Raw genomic sequence first — 17,325 nt, forward strand, 5'->3', positions numbered from 1 at the left:
ACAACCGTCGTCTCCTCAGACAAACACGATTAAAAAATAAAATCAAATCGCCTTTGACATTTATTCCCATCGAACGCAAAAGGCTTGCTGGGCTGCCGCGGCGGCGGGGGAGATCTCCAAATTGGACACGACCGCATCAACATCGCGGCCGCGCACACGCGCGTGTGTTGAGCGGCACGCGCGTTCAGCGTCTCATCCGCGCCGCCGGAGCCGATCGGGCCGCTCTCATCGATCATCGTCGTCGCTCGCAGGGAGAGAGAAGCAGAGAGAAAATCCGCGAGAAAGACTCTCTTACTTTGTGCCTTTTTTTATTTTGCTCTCCCACGTGACGCGGCGCGGGGCGTGCCGAGTCGATGACAGGCAAACGCCCCCATAAAGCGCACGTCGAGCGATAAAACGCGCCGCCGCGATGCTCATCTATCCAAACAAGGTTATTTTTTTTATCGTTTTATTATTTTCTTTTTTTTCCCTTTTCATTCCCGTGCCCCTCCTCCCGCTCCGGTTCCTTCCACAAGCAATATAACAGCTGATCCAAATATCACACAGCGGACCCCGCGCCGCTGCTGATCCAGGCCTCGCGAGGCCGCCGCGGTTAGTCGTTGCGAATACGATCAGGGCGCGTGGATCGAGGGTCTCGCCCCGCGGCAGACCCCCCCCCTACCCTCTACACCTTCTACCGGCTAGGATCGAGGTCAGGTGTATCGCAGCTCAGAGCCTAAAGCTGAACAGACAGCCAAACTTCGAACCCGGCGCGCCGCCGAATCGAGTGCGACTAGCAGAGACAGAGAGAGGAGACATAGGATTTCAGATTTCCTTCGCGCTTTATATCGAGGTTTTTGCGGATCGGGAAGAATTCGAGGGGGAAGAATTTCTGTCGCCGGAGTGGGTGGCTGCTCCTGCTCACGAGGAAGACGCCAGCACTGGCCACGGCGGGACCACAAGGCCGCGGGGTGCAGGCCATAGAAGCACCTCCAAAAGATGATGTGTAGGCCAAGAGCGGCAAAGGCAACCCCTCCTCCAGCAGCACCCCAGGAGGACAGTGCAGGGCAGCTCCCCCTTCCCCACCCAGGCACTCGCACACACACACACACGCACGCATAAATTGTTTGCGTTAATCTTGAGTCAACACAGTAGTGGCGACACACTGCAGCAGTGCAAACCATCAACCCCTCGCTGGCCCATACAGGCCGTCTGGCCGATCGCCTGCTCCCCTGGGGGAAGAGCACAACAACTGATGAGGGGGAGGGGGCGGGGGAGAAAGGGGAGGGGAGGGGAGGGGGAGGGAACAGATCGCAAATCAAACGCCTCGTGCACCGCGCCCGTCGTCGCGGACCCCGCGGACCCCGCGCGTGCGCCGACGCCGTCCTAATCAACGCGGTGCACCCCCTCCTCCTTCTCCCTCCTCCCCCTCCTCCTCCGGCTCATTCGACGCGCATCGTGCAAGGCGAGGCGTATCGGGCGCTGCTGCTGCTGCTGCCGCTACTGCTGCCGCTGCTGGTGGCGAGGATGCGGATGATCGTGATGGTCCATGATGAGCGCTGATGACCCCGCCCACCCATCCGCACCGCACCCCCTCGGTAAAATATACTGGTTGTCTCTCTGTCTGTCTGCGTCAGACGATATGCATGTTAAACGGTGCTGCAATGGTTAACGTGCACGCCCCAAACACACACACACAGCGGCAACCTGTACGAACACAGACTAGCACAAGCACGCTAGAGTTGCCAATCACACCTGTCCGTCCTCTCCTCTATGGTCGTCGACGCCTCGGTGCGTGGTCCCTTTGAGGTGCGTTCGGTGCGGGAGGGGGGAGGCAGTCCCCCAAGTACCGCCCAGAGCGGCAAAGAGGAGTAGTGGTAGTAGCAGCCGCAGCAGCACAGTGGTGGCATTAAATCCATTCAATAGACCGAACGAGTTGTGCAACGGTCAGGCCAGGCAGGCATAGGCGGCCCCGCCCAGCCAGATACAGAGACGACCATGGGGAGTTGCTGACACGGTGGACGGACGGTGGTGATGCGCAGTACAACCCAAGTCCCACCACCACCGCGACGGAAGAACATTTTTGGTCGAAATGCCAAACATCAGCAGCAAGCAGCAGCAGCAGCGGCAGCGTTTCTGCGGCGTGAACGCGTCTCCCACGCCGAGCTGCGCGCGCAGCTGGGCGCGATAGTGCGTATGGCGTGAGCTTCGCGCGCTGCGCACGCACTCTATGGGAGATAGCCGGCCGGAAGAGCAGCGGCTCCTGCTGCCCCAACCGCGACCCTGCCCTGCCCTGCCATGCCCTGCCCTGTTGCCCTGCCCTGTTGCCCTGCCCTGCCCTGCCCTGCCCTGCCCTGCCCTGCCCTGCACTGCACTGCCCTGCCCTGCCCTGCCCTGCCCTGCCCTGCCCTGCCCTGCCCTGCCCTGCCCTGTTGCCCTGGCCTACCCCACTGCAGCCGGCCAGCGGCAGCGGCTCCCCCTCCTGTACCACAACAACAGTCTCGCCTTCACACACCGTGCACCCCAAAGCTCGACCCCTCCCCACGCAGACTGACAGGCGGGATCAAGACCAATCAAGAAGGGCCTCGGGCCCTGTCGCGAGGGGAAATAGCGGGAGATGAAGCTTCGAAAAATAAAGAGCGTACTCTTTTTTTTTTGACGAAGTGCGCCGCAAAGCCAACTGTTATAATTCTCATCGACGTACTTTCATCGAGGTTCACTGAAACTCGGGTCACCACCCGAGTTCACCCACACAGTGCATCGATGATTTCTTTAGCCAAAGGTCATCGAATCGCCGCGTTCAAAAAAATTAAATAAATGTGCCGCAATTGCAGCCTCATCCCCCCCAAGCTCGAGTGGCTCGAGTCCCACTCGGCGCGGCCGGTGGGGCCCGAGGAGGCGCCGTGGACCTGCAAACACACGCTGCAGACAGACGCTCGTGCAGCTAGCGGCCGATCGGGATCGGATGGAGCCATAAAACGACTAGCGGGACAAACGTCGTCTGGGGCATCATTCGAGCCCACTTGAGAGGTTGGGCGGGGAAATGGTTATTCGGAGGTAAAGCAGGCCGTGGAGGCCGCGCCGGTGCCTCTAAGGATTTTAAAGCTCCCAAAAATTCCGAAAAAAATGGAAGATTTTCAAAATCTTTTCGTTTTTAAATCAGAATTTTTTTTGAGAGTAAGAAAAAAGCTTTGAAGGCCTGAAGAAAATTTAGACATTTTTGAAAACTTTCTTTAAAATACTGCGCCAGGCTGTGCGGCCTGCTACTCACCTTGAGGTCCAGGTGCGCCACGTTGATGTCGTGCAGGTAGATGAGGCCGTGCAGGATCTGCCGCATGAGCCGCGCCACCTCGCGCTCCTCGGGCACCTCGTCGCGGTCCAGGACCATCTGCAGCTCGCCGCCGGCCGCCCTGGCGGGGAAGAAAGAAAAAACAAGTCGTTTCAATTATTTGTTGTTGCAATGTCGCGCGCGGTGAAAGAAAACGCTATTATTTATTCGAGGCGTCGCCAGCGACGCGCTCTTCGCAAACTAAGACTCTTGGTGAGGTGTTTGTGAGTGTGTGGATGTGCGTGTGTGTGCGGACAGTGGGCGGCCCCAGCTCCTCAATAGCTCTCTAATTGTGAGCCCCCGTGGTGGGATGACGTCACCGACGCTGCGATGAGCTACACACACACACACACCGCGGGTCCGCGATCCAAATCCGGCCGCCTCGTGCCTCCCAAGTTACCCTGTTGGACGGCCTGGAGAACTAATTTTAAATTTTTAATGTATGAATTGGATTGAAAGCCACGGCAGCTAAATGCCCTTTCTGCCCCGTCCTGGCCAGCTAGAGGACCTTCCTACTCGAGGCCCCGCGGCCGCGACGACCGCCTGCCTGGATAGGCCGCCCGGTGTGACGCGGAGCTCAACAGGCATGCCTACCTGCCAGGTGCCCCCCCGAGCGGAGGTGAGAGCACCCGCCAGCCGGCCGCCGCCGGCTGAGAGCGATGCGCTGCGAGGCGCCTGGCTCGGTAGGCCACCCGGCGCGGAGCGGAGCTCAACAGGCATGCCTACCTGCCAGGCGCCCCCCCCCCGAGCGGAGCGCCTTGCCTGCCGGCCCACTGAGAGCGATGTGCTGCGAGGCGCCTGGCTCGGTAGGCCACCCGGCGCGGAGCGGAGCTCAACAGGCGCGCATACCTGCCAGGCGCCCCCCCCCCCGAGCGAAGCGCCTCGCCTGCCGTCCCACTGAGAGCGCTGCGCTGCGTGGCGCCTGGCTCGGTAGGCCACCCGGCGCGGAGCGGAGCTCAACAGGCATGCCTACCTGCCAGGCGCCCCCCCCCCCGAGCGAAGCGCCTCGCCTGCCGTCCCACTGAGAGCGCTGCGCTGCGTGGCGCCTGGCTCGGTAGGCCACCCGGCGCGGAGCGGAGCTCAACAGGCGCGCATACCTGCCAGGCGCCTTCTCAGACGAAGCGACACGAGGCCGTCTGACAAGAGCACTGTAGGACAGCTGCTTCAGGATGGACGCAGCTACCTCCATGCAAACCTGTACCATCGCCAATCCGTCTCCTCGCACCCAAATGAGTCGGATGATGGTCCCCTCTCCACCAACCACACTTTTCCGACTCCCGCCAAATGGGACTAATTATTGTGTGATGGTTGTTATCAGCACTATAGTGGCACTATACCGGCCACATTCCCACTCGCGCAGCTGGCACTGCGGCTCTTACAACTACCATACTCTTGGGATTTGGCCGCACCGCGCGTGGAGAGAGCTCAAACAAATTAACGCGCTAAAGGCTCCTCCCGCGGCTGCCAGCCCGGGTGGGGCGGCGCGGGGCCGGCGGGGCCGCCCTTTAGAGTCGGGCTGGCGGGGCTGGCGGCACGACGCTCACCTTGCGCCGCCGGCCTGCCCGCCGGCCCGGCGTGGTCCACTCGCAGTTAAACTTTTACACATTGTCTTACTTCTCGCGTGACCCACTTGCAGGGCCACCGCCAGGAGAGGATGCAAACCAACAACCAACTCGGCGCGTATGTGTGTGTGTTAGTGAGTGTTTGGGTGTGCGAGCGGCCCCACCAATAGCCCTGCGGCTCCCAGCCCTGCCCTGCCACGCACGCGGGTCTCCAACATAGGGGGACTTGGCTGGGGGACCGGCCGCCCCGCCCCGCCCCGCCCCGCCAGCACGATCGAACATGACGGACTCTCCCAAATACCTCCCGGAGAGATGGCGCGAGAGTGACGTTGTCGTAAACCGACAAAGGCTCGTCTCGTCTGCCTGAGCCACGCAGCGCTGCGCTGCTGCCCGTGGCCCTGTTCGCGCTCCGACGACTCGACGGCGCGCGGATTCAAGGTTACAGGTTCGCCCGAGGGGGTGTTTCCAGGCAGTTCCAGGGGGCGTGGTGGATGGTTGTGCGGGGCAGGGCGGGCGAGTAGTATACCGATAACCCGACCCCCAAGCGCGCACTCTATTGTGCGGGGCATATAGGGTCGGATAAGCAGAGTGCGGATGAGGGCCGGGCCGGGCCGCCGGCGGGGATAAGGGAAAGGCCATCGTGGGTAATCCACACAGGCGAAGCAGTATACTCCATCACGGTCGGCGTGGCGGTGAGCCACTCCATCAGGGAGCGCCGAGCACCTGCCCGCCAGCCCCGCCACGCCCCGCCACGCCCCGCCACGCCCCACCACACGCCCACCCGAAGCTGACTTACTTATCCTCTTCCTAGCGAGCCCACCGGCCGGAGCGAGATTCAAATTCACAAAGGCGAGATCAGCGGACGGGACGGACACGTGCGTGCGCGTGTGAGTTCGGTTGTATCGTGTTTGGGGGGGGGGGGGGGCACAGAATGAAGACTAAACTGTCGTGATTGTAACAAACGTCGTGTTTTAAATTCAGAAATTTAGAAACAATTGATTAGTTTTCTTGTTTTGTTCGAGAGCTGTGGGTCCTAAATTTTGTGTTGGAAACGAGGAAAATATGAGCTACTTAAATAAAAGTAGTCTTAAAATTTCTCTGGCAGCTCCAGATAGTGGTCAATGGAAAAAGTGATGTTGACTTGATGTTTAGGAATAATAAAAAAAGAAGCCACGAGCGTTTCATTTCGAGGACAATTTTTCTCACCATAGTGTGTCATGGTAAAAACAATGTCGGATTTTTGAGGAAAAAGGGAAAACTTGGAGGAACTCCTGCAATAATTTGTGGAAAACCTCTTGTACTTCAGGGATATTTCATACAAGATTTTAAGGGAATTCCCACATTTTTTAAGGAGACTTCCTCAAAATTGGAGGCAAATTATGGAGGTTATATTTAAAGTTTTCCCTTTTCCCTCAAAAACTCGGACTGTTCACCTCATGATGGTGATTTTAATGATGGTAATCATGATGATGAGCATGATGATGATATACTCACAGCTCGAGCAGCAGCACCATGTCGCTGTGCGACTCGAACACGCTGTGCAGGCGCACTATCCGCGGGCAGCCCCGACATGCGTCCAGCACGGCCACCTCGTGCAGGATCTCGGCGCGCAGGTCGGCCGAGCGCCGCCGCTTGCGGACCACCTTGGCGGCGAACTGCTGGCCCGTGCGCCGGCAACGACACCGCCGCACCGTCGCGTACTTCCCCCTGCGGAAAAAAAGGAGAATGTATTAGACACTTTGAAGGAACATGTGCAAAAAGATGCAAGACAGAAACATTGCAAAAAAAATTATCATGGGCCCACAGGTGCAAAGTACAGCCTTTCGGGTAAAAGGGAATACTACATAAAGTACTTGGCGCACAACCTGCGGCAATGACTGTCAACAAACACAAGCGGGTGCAAAAGAAAAACAAAATGTGCAACATAAACTTATTTTTTTGTATTTATGTATATATTTTTTTTCAAGTCTGACCCGGGTCGTGCGGGGGTTCTCTGGAGCGGCCTGCAGGCCCCGCTGCAGCCGCTGGCTGGCTTGCACGCGAGTATCATATTTCCCCCGCTCAGCCCCAGTGCCCTGGTGGTCCTTTCCGTCGCGTCACTGCGATAAGTGAAGTCGATTGCCGTAATCGCAGCGCATTTAACTTCCAAATGAGACCCCCTCTTCTTCTTCCTCCTCCTCCAGTACCCCCACCGCCCTCCCCAACGCGGTCAATCCGAGCCGGGCAGAAGCAGCGGCGGCGGCGGCGGCGGCCAGAAGAGGAGTCCCGACCCCCATAACCAAACGAGGGAGTTATGGCCGACGGCCAACGTTTAATAATTATGAGTCCGTGAATTAAAGGCATCGCATCGCAAGAAGAGCGGTGGCGGCGCGGCGGAGCGGAGCTGAGCTGAGCGGGCGGACCCGCTAAACGGGAACAATAAAAGTCTAGCCCATCACAAAGCGTGACAAACAGCAGACTGGGGCGGACGGCCAGGGGCGGCCGGGGGCGGCGCGGGGGGCGGCGCGGGGGGCGGCGCGAGGAGGAGGAGGTTCGCGGCCACGGCGTTACGACCAGGTCCAAAGCCGAGTTATGACCCGGGCCTCGAAAATTACACGCACCTTTACGTTGTTGTTAGGGTAGGGCAGGGAGGGGAGCGCGGAGGAATCAGGTCAAAGTACTTTGGTGCGAGCAGCGGAGGGCTTTGGGGGGCTGGTCCACCTGCCAAGCCTCCAGCAATGGACCATCATTTCTTTTTTTATTATTCCTTTTCTTATTATCCCTTTCAAACCAAACATTCATTTTTCATACCCCCTCCCTGCTCCATCGTGCTCCTTTTGCTCCGCAACCCTTGGTGTTGGCACCATTCACACTTGGCGCCCGATCCATCCATCCATCCTTATCCAGCCAGGCCTTCCGCGCGTCGTACGCCGGCAGCCAATCAAATCCGGAGGCATATACAGTCCAGATCCGGGGCGCCCCCACTGCAGCGCCCATTGGCCAACGCGCCGCAGGACGTAACGGGTCAAACAGCAGCGCGGTGTGCGACGAGTAGAAGCATCATTAGAAGCGTTAGGCTTCGAGAAGTATAGCAGCAGGGCGGATTTCTTACTAATGGATGAAACGGTGATTTCAAGTTTTCACACAAACCATCACACTGCACCTTTGCAGGGTTCAGAAAAATGTTGAGTTTGGTGCGTTTGCATGTGCAATAAGGCGCTTAAGAGAACTAAAAGTGTTAAAACGTTATTGTAATTCAGTCAAAACGTGTTTGCGCAAAGCTACTTCTCGTCATTAGACATTCATGATGTCGCGCGCTTCAGAGCAGCAGCAGTTATTACTGTCGTGTACTCGCGCAGTGCGGGCGGCGGCACTGCAGTGGGTGGCCACCACGAGGCTCGGGCGAATATATAAGGCGATTAAATGTGAACGTAAATACGGCTGAGGGAGCCGGCGACCCCCAACAGCTCAATGAGGCGGCTGACTAGCCGCGCCGTCACTCGCAATGCCACGCCGCCGCGGCCCGGCTCGCGGGGCGGGGCTTAGGGGCGGATCAGAAGGTGGGTGACCAGATCCAACGGCTTCAAACCCGAGAGGCAGCACCGGCATAAGCAGCTAACACGCGTAAAATGGCCATATGGGATCGCGGGAGATGCTAAAGGTCAGAGATACTTTCAAATAAACCCTGCCGCATAAAAACAAACAAAAACAACAAAAACGACAAAAATGATAATTTCACTACAGTCTTCTCGTGTATCACAAAAAACAAACTACCATCACCTAACGGCAAAGAATGTTGTTGTATTAATTTTGGATCGTAGTAGATTCATACTGCACGGCCGCCGTCGTGTTTCGTCCCCCTCTCCCGCCCCCCAATTCGTGTCCTCGAACCTCCAGGCCAGGCTGGACTGCATGGCGAGCGCAAACGCACCCGAGTTGATGAAATCATTTCCTTTGAGGACCCCCCTCCTTCCCCCCTCTCCCCTTTCCCTTTGGCCCGCCAGACTGAAAAGGGTCTCCCCCGCGCTGCAGCAGCTACAGCAGCAGCTTCCGTCTCGTAATCACGCGTGATAGGGGCCCGCCTGCAGCGGGTCGGGCGGGGAGGCGCGCCGGCCCGCGGAGCCCGCGGAGCCAGGATGGGTTCAACACCCTCACGCCCCTGCAAGGTGGGCACGACGATGTAGAGCAGCCGTGTCATCAACATGAACTTATTACACCCAGAAGACCGTTTAGTCCAGAGAATCAAATTCAAAACCGACGAAATTTAAGCTCTGGGGACCAAAATTTATCTGTGGCGATGAAATAATTTAGTCCACCTGACTTGATATGATTGATATGTGACCATATTTAGTTGAAAATGGGGTTACTCAATTTTAGTCGGTTTTAGGATATCATTTTGGTTCTTACAACCCTGATTTAGTATTATCAAATAAATGGTTCTCTGGGTATGTAAAGATTCGAAAGTACAATTACACTGTTGGTTCATAGTGGCGCACGCGATTCGTGCGTTAAAATTGTGTAAGAGTAAGTATAAACAGTAAAAGCATTTATTTGAAGGGAATTGCAGTGAGTCGTTAAAAGGGTTTTAGGCTAGGTCGAATATGACTGCATCGTCCGCTTTGACACTAGAAACATCACCGTTGTTACGCAGTTACATAAAATATATACGAGGGGACAAAAACGAGTTTACTCGAAGTGGCTCACACACCCTGAAGCACGTGTCGTTCATTCTCTTTTATTTCCCTCTCGCCCTGGTTGTCGCGCGCGGCCGACTGCCAACCTCGCGGGGTGAAAACGAGACGTATCCGCGCGCCGGCGGCGGCGGCGGCAGCTTCCTGTTTCAGGTAGTGGTGCCAACCGTGCCAAGCATATCGGCCTTGCACAACCAGCCAGGGGGACGCGCTGGCGCCGCCGGTCGGTAGGTTGGCTGACCCGACCGTGCCGGACGCCGCCGACGGCCCATAGCCGGTGTCGTTTGACACCCCGCGCCTCCTCGATTTTGACCAAAATCGTTCCCCGTTTTTCATCGCCTTTACGCGACACCAACACGTCCAGCCCAGTGCACCGCCACGAGGACGAGGACGCCGTTGATGACGTTCACGTCCACCTGCAAAGTGGCGGTGCGGCGGTGTGAGGCAAGGCTCCCGGTCCACCGCGCGCTGCATCCGGTGCGGTTGGCACACCCCGCCGAGGAGGAGGAGGACGCTAGGAGCCTGCTTGCACCCGCCTCTCTGTAATCGCCATAGGAGTCCACCACCACGCGGATAGCCTCATGGGTTCAATAATATAGTTTCAATCGCATCTTGTTATATCGGGCCGGAACTAATTATTGAAACAAGCGCGCAGTCCGCCGCGCGCGTGGCGTTTTCCAGGCGCCTTTTTTTCCAATCCCGGTCAAACCAGCAGCATTAAAGGCGCGAGGGGGAGAAAGGGGGAAGGAAGTGGAGGGAGGGGAGGATGGCGAGGGACAGCGGGGTGCAGTAGTGGCAGATAAGAGACCCCGCGGCAGCGACAGCGGCATCGCTTTTTCACCGGTGGCGACCACTGCATCATCGATAGTTGCACAACTGTAGCGCGCTGCCCCGACCACCATCGGCGGGGCGGCCGCTGCCAGGAGGAAGTCCTGATAGTTGCCCCCGCCTCGCCCGCCCCGCCCGGCCCCACCCGGCGAACATCTCACGGAGGAGAACAAGCAGAGGAAAAAAGCACACAGCGCAGTGTGATGTGGTGTCCCTCCCGGCCGGCCCGTCCCGGTCCCGCGGCCCCGGCGCTCGCCGTGTCACCGGCACGGGGTGTGACTCGCATGCAAACACGCCCCGCGTGTCACGATCGTGCCAAACGGATTTTGAAACTCGCTTTTATCAAGATTGAAAGTGGCTGCCGCCGCGCTGCCGTCGGACCGGACGAGCTCGGGACGGCCGCTGCTGCTGCTGCTGACGCGAGAGGGAGGTGAGGGCGGCAGAGGCGCGATGGGCAGACAGATGGGCGGGTCTTGTGCGAGCCCGTTAGGAGGACACGGGGTTCAAATGACACGGCGACCACACACTTTCTGAGGGGCAAAAAAACAACAACAAAAAAGAAAACTTGTCTTATAATCACTGGGAAACAACAGGCGCGTCGTGGCGCAGGTGAGTGGACTTGATTCGCTCGCGCATCCTGCAGAGAAGCGCGCCGCTGGACAAGATGTTGGCAGGCCACTCTAGTGGTGCTGCGTGCCGGGGTCGTGAGGGAGCCGCTCTGCCAAGGGATCATACCCCACCCCTCCCCGCCCCACCCAACCATGTCGCGTCTGATTTGGACCGATCTGATGTGGGAGCCGGCCAGCAGGAAGACATCGGCCGCGGCGGCCGGCGGTGCAGTGCACGACCTGCAGGAACGCCCACACCATCGAGAACACCACCGCCGCCACAACATTGGGAACGGCGGCCCCACGCCCACGCCATCATCGGGATCAGGACCGCCGCAGCACCATGGCGTCGTCGCATCGAAATCCTCGTTATAACGCTCCGCGAATACGGAAGCGCGGCGCCGAGCGGGGTGTTCCCCTCCCCCTCGGGCGTTCCCCCTCGGGTGTTCCACCAGGCCCCGCCCCTGGCCCCGCCCCACCTGGCTGCGAGTCTATCGGGCGGTGACACGGCCAGCGTTTCACCCTTATCGCATATCATAGCGACAGAGAGAGAGGAGAGGGGGGGGGGGAGGCGCTCGTGGACGCGGCCAAAGAAAACGCGGCCGACTTAATTGCGAATAAACCTTCCTCCCGCCTCCTTCTCGCGGCCAAAACGTCACCCTCCGCGGTGAGTGCTGCGTGGCGGTGGGGCCGGGGGTGGGGCTGGGCGGAGCCGGGCTCATGGGAACCCTGGGCCGTCCTACATTGCGCGTGGAGACGCCGCGCGGCGCCGCCGCCGCTCTCGTGACCTTTTCCACGCGGCGGCGGCACTACGCGGCGCCACGCCGCCGCAATAACTTTATCAGTTTGCAAATGGCGTAGCGATGGTAAGCAGCGGCCCGCGCGGTGTGTGCAAGGGGTGGGGAGGTCTCCTTGGCGGAAGCGCATTTGAAAATCTGCGGAGCCGCGCGCGATGATACGCTTTTACATAGTATTGAGGTCAACGCGATATATATAGTGACACTGTGCGACGACGTACAACGCGTGTTGTTGTTTTGCGGAAATAAAGCAAGCAAGCAAAATCGAGGGGTGCCCAACTCTAAAAAATCGTGTACACCTGATTACCAAAAAGTGACGATTACCAAGGATTACCAAAGATTACCGAAGATTCCCGTACGAAAAAGTTTAGTCCGGCATCAGTCCGTTTTCGGTCCGCAAAGAGTCCGGCTGGACAGTCCGTCATCAGTCCGCAAAAGCGAGCGGACTAGTCCGCGAAAAAGGCCAGATCGACCAAAAACCGACCTATTTGCCGGACTAGTCCGGCTGGGACTAGTCCGCTTTTGGTGCGCATCCCCGCCTCACCGGACTGATCGCGGACTGGTCCGCACGTAGAGCAGACTGAAAGCGGACTACCTGAAGCACAGCTGACCACTACCGTGCCAAAATTGATTGGGAAAAGTGCTAAGTTTAATGTTTATTCTCGCTAAATAAAGTAAAATATCAGGTCAGCCGGGTAAATCGAACAGTGGTTTTAGAGTGTTAGAAACGAGGCGAAACCAAATCCGCTGTCTGTTTTGACCTAGCTCAAGCCGTTTACGAGTTAGCAGAAAAATTTGCTTCGATTTCAATGAAATTAAAATGGCCCTACTAAAATAGGGTCTGGATGTCCCAAATAAAATTTGAGATCAAAATTCCTATAACTTCCAAAGTTACAGCATGGTAAACTTGTATCGGGATTCGCTCCGGACAATTCTTTCTTTTTAACAGTGCTGTGCTCTGCTCCCGGGCGGACTGAAAACGACCTGGTCCGCTGCGGTAGGTACTCAGGACGGACTGGTCCGCCAGTAGTCCGCCGTTGGAGGACTGATAGCGACCTAGTCCGTCATGGGGCGGACTGAAAGCGACCTGGTCCGGTGAGGGCGGACTGTCCGCGGACTGGTCCGCCGAGGACGGACTGTCTGCGTACTGGTCCGGCATCGCACTCGGCCGCTGCGACCTCAAAGCGGACTAGTCCGCACGCCCGGGGGTACTAAAAGCGGACTAGTCCGGTGCACGACGGATCGAACGCGGACTGGTCCACAGGGGTGCGGACTCTTTCCGGACCGAAAACGCACTGATGCCGGACTAAACTTTTTCGTACGGGTTACCTATGATTACCAAGGGTTTCCGAAGATTACCACTGACAAAAGATTACCAGAGATTACCAAAGATTGCCATTGATTACCACAGATTACCAGTGATTCCGAAAGATTACCAGTGATTCTCAAAGATTACCAGTGATTCTCAAAGATTACCAGTGATTACCAAAGATTACCAGTAATTACCAAAGATTTCCAGGAATTTCCTGGCTGGATTACTTAGTGATTACCAAAGATTACCCGATGATTACCAACGATTACCTGGTGATTACCAACGATTACCTAGTGATTACCAGGGATTACCGGCGATTACTAGGGATTACCGGTGATTACCAAGGATTACCGGCGATTACTAGGGATTACCGGTGATTACCAAGGATTACCGGCGATTACCAAGGATTACCGGCGATTACCAAGGATTACTGGCGATTACCAATGATTACCGGTGATTACAAGGGATTACCTACTCTGTGTACACCTGATTACCTCAGTTGGGCACCCCTCGAGCAAAATAGTAAGTGTGTTAGCTAAATGAGGTGTGAGCGTTGGTAAATTTGGCGAACGGTTACGCTGCTACAATTTTGACAAACTTGACAAATTCGGTACAGCAGAGAAAACGAATCCCTCGTGTAAAATGTTTTCAGCACAATCATTGCTGTGCCAGCACATGCAGTACATCTTCACGGTGCATGTGTGTCTATCGGTTTCTCGGCCTCAGGTCCCGCCGCAGGCTGCCAGAAGGGAAACAGGAAACAGGGATGCAAACATGAGTCCACCGCCACACACTGCGCTCTCCTGCAGTTCCCTGCAGTTCCCTCATGCAGTTCCCTCCAGAGCCCTGCGGTGTCCTGCAGTGCCTCCCCGCCTCAGGAGGAACTCATTATGCTGCACAGAAGGTAAAAGTATAGGCGCGCTATCTTTGAGGCCGGATCAACAGACTCGCACTCACTCACTGCACTCTCGAAGGTGAAAAGGCCACACAAAGCTGCCCCCGAGCGCGCGCGCGTATGTGAGAGAGAGAGAGATAGAGGAAAAAAGTGAGAGCGAGAGGGGCAGAGATTTTGCGTCAGTCAGTCAAGCTAGTCAGTGAGGTACGGACACTTCAGTCTAGTAAGACAGTTAGTCAGAGTAAGACAGTGAAGTAAGAGTCTTACTTCTTCTAACTGTTAGACAGTCAGTCAGTTAAAGCAGTCAGGTAAGGGTAAGGACACTCAGTCAGTTAAAGCAGTCAGGTAAGGGTAAGGACACTCATTCAGTTAAAGCAGTCAGGTAAGACACTCAGTCTGGTAAAACGGTCAGGTGAGTCAGTCAGTCAGTCAGCGTCAGGTAAGACATTCAGTCAGGTAAAACAGTCAGCCAGGTGCCAGGTAAGAGGGACAGCCAGAAATAGTCAGTCCCAGTCGCAGTCAGTCAGTCAGGCCAGTCAGTCCGTCAGCCAGTCAGTCAGCTTGTTCGGAAGCAGAGCCGCGCAGAGCCGGGGCTCCGGAGAACGATAAGACCGTCACGTATGCGTTGATCCGCTTAATCACCGGCGGGCCGTGCCGGCTGTGCCGGGCTGGGCTGGGGCAGGCGGCCGGCGGGCGGGAGGCTAAGTAGGCCAAGTCCGCGGGAGTATTCACGGCCATCGCAGGCCGCCCCGCCCGCCCCGCCCGCGGGCTGCATGGCGCGTGCGGGACGGCCGCGTGGGCTGCTGCTGGCTGCAGCACCTCGTGCAAGTCCGTCACAGGTCAGGCAGAAAGGGAAAGGACAGGGAACACGAAGGAGAAAGGATTCTGCTGGACTGCATTGCAAGAGATGAACGCTTGGAACCAACGAAAATTTCTTCCTAGGGAATAGGGTACCACAACTAAGTAATTTAGACAGTTCTATGCACGAAAACGAGATAAAACGTGTCAATCATTCCAGAGCAGTTCCTTTTCTAGAGACACGCAAATAATCCCGTTTGAATTGAAAATTACAGTTTGGTAAACACAACACCAAAATCATGATCATAATATGAACTTGGATTCATCAAAAGTGAGTAAAAGATGGTTCCTTGGATAGTTGCTGTACCTCGCGTCAGGACCGACCAGGACGTTAAATCGAAAGGTGCAGTTCTCAAACCGCCTCTTATTTTTTTTTTCCTCGCGGTGTAAGCTTCGGAAGTGGAGTGGCAAGTATAGGCGGGGGGCTTTAGCTTATGAGCACGCCGATGGTCCATTCTAGCACGTTTCTTTAGCGCGTGCGGGAAATGGGTGGGAGAGGGGAGAGGGAAGTGGGGGAGTGGGTGCGGGGGTGACCAACGACGCACACTCCTATCGATATATAGTATGCCTGGCGGTGCGGCGCGTGTGTGTTTGCGACGGTAACGACCTCAAAAGCACCTAGTGGGTGAAGAGGAAAGGAGGATGGGGTGGGGGGCTGCTTCTCGGAGGCTTACGGGGACAAGGAATGCACACAGGCACACACAGGTCCCAAGTATTCCTCCCCCTTCCCCGTGAGCATATATCCGCCGCAACGAGATGCACGTGGAGAGGGGTGTGTCGTCCCGCACGTGTAGCACCAACGCGTGTCTCTCAAGAGCGACAAAGAGGCAGGTTGGGTGAAAGGGTGAGAGAGAGGGAGAGGGAGAGAGAAAGGTGTGAGGAGGGGGGAGGGGCTCCGTGTGACCGGCTGTGACCCTCTTATCGCCTTACACGGGAAACCAATAAGTATGCGAACGTCGCGGGTACTAAAAATAGTATACAGTCAACACTTTCGAGTGCGTCACAAGTTCCAACAAGTGCGGGAGTGCGGGCAGCAACGGAAGTTGAATTTGTGTGCGACGTTCCCAATCCTACTCCACAACTTTAACTTTGACACCTCATCGGTAATTTCTTTGCACCCCTCTCCCTCTCCCTCTCCCTCCAATGCCGCTGCCGATGACCAGGCCACACGGTCAGCACCACACGCTGAGAGAAATAGAGAGAGAGAGAGACATACACATGTCAAAAGCGGCACTCTGACATTTGCCAGGCGTGGCCGGGCACGGGGCACTTATATACGGACGCACACGATACACGCTCTTTATAACGCGGCGGTACAAACGTTTAGTATCATAACGTTTCGCACGGCACATATCGCCTGGCGCACCAGACAACAATGATGATGATGATGATGCTTGGCGCAAGAGCAGCCGGGCCTGCACTTGCACCCCGCAGCCGCCGCCCATGCGGGCTCGCCCATGGTAGTAGTAGTGCCCATGGTAGTAGTGCCCATGGTAGTAGTGCCCATGGTAGTAGTAGTGCCCATGGGACTGGACCCACACCGTACCGCCCGCCACCGGCCCGTCATCACAAGGTACAGCACAGTAGTGTCGGCTTCCCAGGAGCAGCGAGCGGCAAGTTGTAGTAGGCCGCCATGTCTGTGCGTGTCCGCATGCGTGCGTGCGTGCGGGCGTGGGCGTGCGCGTGCGTACGTGCGTGCGTGTGTGTGCGTGTGTGTGTGTGTTGCGCAGAGGGAGCACAGTGCACTCCTGCTCCGCGGGACAATAAAGTCGAACGAATGTAAATGAGCCCGTGTTGTTCATAGAGAGCGCCGCCCGGTGGTTGGAGAGCAACTCCTACACCTCGCGAAAACTACACCCCCCCCCCTCGTCCCCCCGTCCGGGAGTAGGTGTGCAGCAAGCCTGCCACCCCATGCGAGGAGTGTTGTCGTCCGTGTCGTCAGTCTCGTGGGTGCAGCGCCACAAAGTGGGGCGTATGCGTCGCGAGTCTTCGTTTCGGGAAACACGCGTCCCATCCCCTTTATCTCTCCCCTTCTCTGCTCTTTTCTCCCTTTGTGCGGGATTGTTCTGCGGGGACTGAATGAAAAACGCTCTCGGAATTGACAAGCCGTTTATAACCGCGCTGTGCCCCCGTGGCCGGGGGTGTGGGCCGGTAATCCTTCCGGAGGACAGGGGCGCGCGGTCTCGGAGCTCATTTACATGCCGCTGGGTATCCACACGCAGCGAGACGCGCAGTGAAAAGTTTTGCCCGCTGGATCCTTTGTGTCGGGCGCTCGGTCGGGCGCGGTGTTGTTGTGATGACCTCTTGCTTCCTGACCCTAGCTCAAGTAAACAAGCCTGGCCCCTTCTACCGTCGAAAAGGACGTTCAGCGAATTGCAACAGTCGGTTCAAGTCGAGGTCCAAAAGAGTAACTATTGAAATCCGAGTTTCTGGCGAGATTTGACCACAACTATGAATTTGGTGACGGTTTAAAGTTCCTCTGCGCCGG

General features: G+C 56.9%; 1 protein-coding gene across 1 annotated transcript in view; it reads right to left on the reverse strand.

The window, feature by feature from the left end:
* Positions 1–2,451: 2,451 nt before the first annotated feature.
* LOC127749690 (death-associated protein kinase related-like) overlaps positions 2,452–17,325 on the reverse strand; it is a 145,733-nt gene continuing 130,859 nt past the window's right edge. The window contains exons 2-3 of the mRNA XM_052268909.1: positions 6,364–6,576; positions 2,452–3,389 (exon numbers count right to left, since the gene is read on the reverse strand). Of these exons, the coding sequence (XP_052124869.1) occupies positions 3,134–3,389; positions 6,364–6,576 (469 nt within the window). The 3' untranslated portion in view covers positions 2,452–3,133. The remainder of the gene's footprint in view (positions 3,390–6,363; positions 6,577–17,325) is intronic.

This window comes from Frankliniella occidentalis, unplaced genomic scaffold (assembly GCF_000697945.3).
Source record: "Frankliniella occidentalis isolate FOCC.00 unplaced genomic scaffold, Focc_3.1 Scaffold79, whole genome shotgun sequence".
Taxonomy (NCBI): domain Eukaryota; kingdom Metazoa; phylum Arthropoda; class Insecta; order Thysanoptera; family Thripidae; genus Frankliniella; species Frankliniella occidentalis.